The sequence below is a fragment of the Phalangium opilio genome, unplaced genomic scaffold (genome assembly GCF_054372755.1).
Source record: "Phalangium opilio isolate 3A_F unplaced genomic scaffold, DU_Popi_V2 ptg000039l_1, whole genome shotgun sequence".
Lineage (NCBI taxonomy): Eukaryota > Metazoa > Arthropoda > Arachnida > Opiliones > Phalangiidae > Phalangium > Phalangium opilio.
Genome location: NW_028324162.1, coordinates 622,811 through 628,226, shown reverse-complemented (window position 1 = coordinate 628,226; position 5,416 = coordinate 622,811). Strand labels below are relative to the sequence as shown.

At 35.8% G+C, this 5,416-nt stretch overlaps 1 protein-coding gene across 1 annotated transcript; it reads left to right on the top strand.

Annotated features, from left to right (window-relative positions):
• Positions 1-1,345: 1,345 nt before the first annotated feature.
• On the top strand, positions 1,346-2,765 carry LOC149680957 (uncharacterized). The gene is made up of 4 exons (XM_089834469.1): positions 1,346-1,361; positions 2,290-2,352; positions 2,513-2,576; positions 2,645-2,765. The coding sequence occupies exons 2-4, from the start codon at positions 2,298-2,300 to the stop codon at positions 2,763-2,765; spliced, it is 240 nt and encodes a 79-aa protein (XP_089690595.1). The 5' UTR covers positions 1,346-1,361; positions 2,290-2,297.
• Positions 2,766-5,416: the final 2,651 nt, after the last annotated feature.

Here is a 5,416-nt window from a genome sequence, read left to right as displayed (position 1 = left end):
CCATCTACTTCAAAGGGGCACGTTGAAACAGAGACGGACCCAAAACTAGTGTAAATATTAGCAATTATTCAGTTGCATCGCGACCAAGTGGAAACCCCTAGTTTAACGTACCATATTACTTTTAAATCATTAACACTGTACCAGACGATCGAGCAGACGGCGTCCATGACGTCATCTGCTCGATCATGTGATGACTCTCCCACTATAAATTGAAGTCAGAACAAAGGAAAAGGGCAGTTGCCGTCGGGTATTAGTAGAGACCATGCAGTTCGCCATTAATTTTAGTTAAACCTGTACAGTTAAATTTGTAATAGTTTGTCAATATCGTGAAAAGGAACACGATGAAATAAAGAAAGGAGTTATTGCGACTAGTAAGGTAGATTGTTATATTTATTAGAGCACAATGTACGCTCTGGCCTACAGCAGTTAATGGTGTAGCCGATTTGGTTCGTTACATATGGTGGCCCATGGGGGGACCTTACTAAGCCTAGTTTGGACCTAATCACCACGTACTTGAGTCAGTGGTCAACAGGTGTCCACAACTCAACACTGACTGTAGTTTAATGAATCTTGATCGAATGCTCATTACCAAACTCAGACTAACAATTAAGCATAAATTTTATTTTTCTCTTCACAAAATGACTTCCTAACTCCCGTCAATGGATTCAGGTTCGTGAAAGAAGTCGTCTGATGACCTTTTCGTCTAGATCAAAATTTATGAAAAAGAACAGTTTGAAGTTAATTATTGTTAATTAATTGACTGGATTTTTATACAGTAATTCTGTAAGTGCATCTTTATTTAAATGAACGGATTAATCACCAGTTTAAACAGCATAAGCTTGGTGTTTTTTACAACGTCGCAACTAAGCCTTGGCTCAATCCGTTATGTTTCAAATTTTGAATGTACCTCCCGTTGTTTATAACTATGGACACCCGACACTAATGAAAATGAACTAAAGACTTTTCTGTTCCTTCAACTTTCTTATTATGCCAGAAAGAGTCTTCAATTACTACGGTTGCATTCAATTTGTTTGCCCTTAACCCTAATAATCAACAATGGTTATATTACTCTCTCCTTCACCTAAGGCAAATCGGTCGTTCCCGCTCTTCTCATACGGAGATGCCACGATCTCAAATCCTAGCCAAACTAATACTACTGCAAGCTGTGATAGCCCTAGTCATGAGGTTAATAAAGTTCCTAAATCTGGTGGACCTACTATTAATCCTGATGTTGAGCACCGTCAAAAATAACCGGTGATATTTCTCTTGGGTTTAACCAATCATCCTATACACAAATTAGCTCAAGCACATTGTCTAACAATCTTTCGCTGACACCAAGTTTCCCCCCCCCAGCAACAAACAACAGCTCCTATTGAAAAAAAACGTGGTCGACCTAAACTCACTGTTTCCACTAGCAAGTCTCTCTCCACTACTGTCAAGCGCAATACAAAATTCATTGCCAACAATTGCACATCCTGCCTACTAACAGTAGCAGATGATCACAAAGCCTTCCAGTGTGAAGCATGCCAAGCCTGCTGTCACACCACTTGTGTAAATATCTCCGATGACCTCTTTGATTATCACAACTCTCACCCCTGTAAAAATCTGGTTTTCTTCTACCCGTCCTGTATCATACTCGGTCCCAAGATTCTCAAGGTTATTGCTACTCTCTACGGAAGTCTGCTGGGATTGGATTCAGCTGCCTTTCGTTTGTCGTTGGTATATTTAGTTTCCAAATGTAATTCGTGACACTGACTGAAATCTTGGGACCCTATTCTCTAAAAATATAAATCATTTGGACGAGGATCCAAATCTGAACGTTTGGATCGGTTCCATTTGGACAGGGCGCTTAAAACCGTATTCTCAAACCCAAATCCTTTACATTTGGATTTCCCACCAAACCTTTATCCAAACCAAATGTACGTCACTTCCTCTTTCATTACGTAATTTTACTTAGTGTTTATTGGTCAATTCTTTTGCAGCGTTTAATATTCAAGTAAAATAATTTTTATAGCGTTTTTCTTTGAAATGATCCGGAGCGCTCCGAAAAATAAATCGTCGCTGCTCCGAGACGGAGGCGCGTCTTACATTGGCCCAGTCGCTCCCTTCCGGTCCCCAACCGCTCCGACTCGGGAGACGGAGCGACCAAAATCGAGCGCCTTATGACGTAGTTCCACACGTTTTCAAAATAGCGACGGACGAAATGAGAGTGTCGTATCGATTTCTTGAATCATCTATAGACAGTTCCGATGAAGACATTTTGCTGATACTCAAAACTTGAAAAAACGACAAAAATTATGCATTACATTGGAAATGTCGTCGAAGAATATACGGATGAAGAAGTAATTCAGGGTAATTCATTAGTCAATTATATGAAACGCACGCATCGCTTTATGATATATACTAATTGATGTAATTATGGTATTTACATAGTTTAGAAGAAATATTCGTTTAAAACGTGATACTTGTGCCTCGATCATGGCAATCTTTGAGAGATCTGAATTCTTTACAGTGGATGCAAAACATGGTGGCCAGATCCCAATTACATCTGAAACCCATATTTTAGCGTTTCTGTGGTATTTTTGTGCCTTGAAAGCGTTTTCATATTTTTATTTTATATTATAACTTTTAGGATAATTTTCAGGTTTGCAGGAAATAAATCTTGTATGAGTGATGTGGCTGGCCAATTTGGCATTGCTGAAACGTCGATGTTTAGAATTTTTACCCGTGTAGTAGAATTTTTGTTAAGATTCCTCCGACGATAATTTAATTTCCATCAACCCGAGAAGAAAATGAAAAACAAAAATAGAACAAGATTTTAGAGACGTATTTACTATATCTCTACACATTTTTCCATCTGCTAGCAGTGATGATAGTTCTGATAGAGAATGATAATTTACCAGAACCCTGTCCTGAAGAAGTCGAACATCAAAATGAACGGATAAAAGATTTTCTAGCTCGCGGGGTAGCGAAAAGAAAAAGAATCTGCGATGGATTAAAATAAATTTAGATAAACAACTCTATTTCTTTCACTCAAATGCCATTTTGTTTTAATACAATACTGATTTTTGATACTTTTTTTCAAAATAAATTCTACAGGGCCGGTAGGCCCTTGTAGATATGACTTGATACTCTTTTGTAACGTTAAAGCAAAATTCACATGCTTTTACCAATTTTCCTATGGAGATTAACATGGGGTTTTTCCTGATATTTAACCACCTCTAACTGAAAAACTAGAGCGAAGTTACTTTTCGGAATACTGTTAATTTAACAATTAAGTATTCAGGGTGTGCGATCGGCTAGTCTATTCAGAAAAAATTAAGTCTAAGTATGTTAATTTTAGTTAATTACGGAAGTACGGCTCTTGAGTTAAACGTCAGGTTAACCTGTTAGCGCGCTGATACCCATTTCTTCAATTTTCAACCAGATTGAGAACAAGGGAGGGCCTAGCTTTGTGCCTGATAACAAGTTAAGTTGACATTTTCAGTTTGCTTCATTCTGTGCTATAGCGCGAGCAGCCTGCGTCCGCGAGTCGCGTGATCCAGGAGGCTATGATCTTAAGAACTTGTTTTTGAGCAGTCGACGCTTGTTTAGTATTTTCCGAGCTTGAACAACTTTATTTGGATTTTCTAACTAACTATAACACCCTTAGAAACAAATACTTTGTTATCAGGTCGAATTTTCGTCTAAAAAAGTAATTCAGGTAAATAATTACAGTTAATAGAAGTTTTTATATCGTTTGAAATACGTTTTCCGACGTTCTTTACGGCCAAGGCTTAGTAAGTCTCTGTAAAGACTTCTGCAATATAGTCTTTATAGTGTCATTCCTCTTTAAAGATTATTAATAAAGCTAATTTCCAGCTCCTTTTTTGGAATTCTGTTGTCTGTAGTCTGCTTCGTTTCCTGCTAGAAACATATCCTAGATTTTACCGGATTTACGGGGCCCTTCCAATTTGAAGTAAAAATGTTATATCTATTCAATTTCTTAACGTGTTGATTCTTAAAATAGAGTGTTTTCACCTTGTGAAAAGTTAGAAAACTTCAAAATACTACTGGAATGATGACAAAAAGTTTAATGTGTTTTCACTAGGGAAGTTAAACGAGTGGTGTTTATTTAATTCAACATTCCCATATGAGGTACACAGGGTTTCATTATTTGTTAATCTCACTAAAATTCTACTAATTTGAAGGTGTGTGATATAATTCCTGAAACTCAACCAACGCATCATCATTCGTTAAAACAATTTTTAATCCTAATGATGTTACGTAATCATTTTTTAAACTATTTGTTACCAACAGTGGATTGTTTAATCCATAAATAGAAGTAACAGTGGTGCTGGTTAATCCAGGATCACAGTGTCGTTATGTAATTTTATTAGTGAAATAATTTTCATGTTTACATCAGCCGTGAATTTTCCAACGTAACCACGTGGGAGTCAAAGAGTTACGCTGTTCGCCAATCGGTTACACGCTATTTCCACAGTCCACATTGCCCTTTGTTTATTAAATTGCTATGAATTATTTACGCATTTGATGTAATTACTGACATAAAAGCCAAACTATAGAATAGCATCATTCATTAACTTATTTCATAGATATTCTTTCCGTTACCGCAAATTTAGCAAGGGTATGATAAAAATTGAACGCAATGTGTTGGAATAATCAAAAACTCCTCTAAACATTACAATAAAGGTCAATTATTTATTCAAACTCTTTTTAAAACGAAAATGAACACTGTCGAAACACACTCCAGCTTTAATTTAAACTTAATTAAGTATAATTAAGGTGAAATTGAACCAAAAATATACATTTTTCTGGATAAAAACTGAAATAATTTTTTAATGAACTATTTAAATAGGATTAAAACTACCCAAGCCGTTGGTAAAGCCAAATGTTTTCTATTTCACGCTTAAATTAATTTAAAGTACTTTAATAGGCGTGAAATCCAAAGGTTTAGGGTAAAATAGATAAAGTTCGGCAAGAATCAAAAACGACACCAAACATTTCAGCCTGTTAAGAGTTAACTACCGCCTTAAGACTGAAGTGACAGATATTATACAAAAATGTCTTGGTTTGAACCAAGGCCGAAAAACAAATGATATGAGTGAGGTTTATCAATTGACTGAAGTTCCAGATATTGCAATTTTTCTTTAATTATTATTATTATTAATTTAATCCTTAATCACAATTTATTTCTATCAACTGATTTTACTGTTAATCGATTTATTTCCTCTAAATTTATTCAAAAAATTGCATATCTACGCTTTTTCAAGAACAATTCCATTTTCCGAAAACATTTTACCATGAAAATATTTTGAAGGGGTTTCGTATCGGTGTTCACTAACATGTAAGCACCTTGACGGACATAGTTTTAAATGTTAGTGGCTTGGCAATTAATCTTCAAGTTTGCACCACT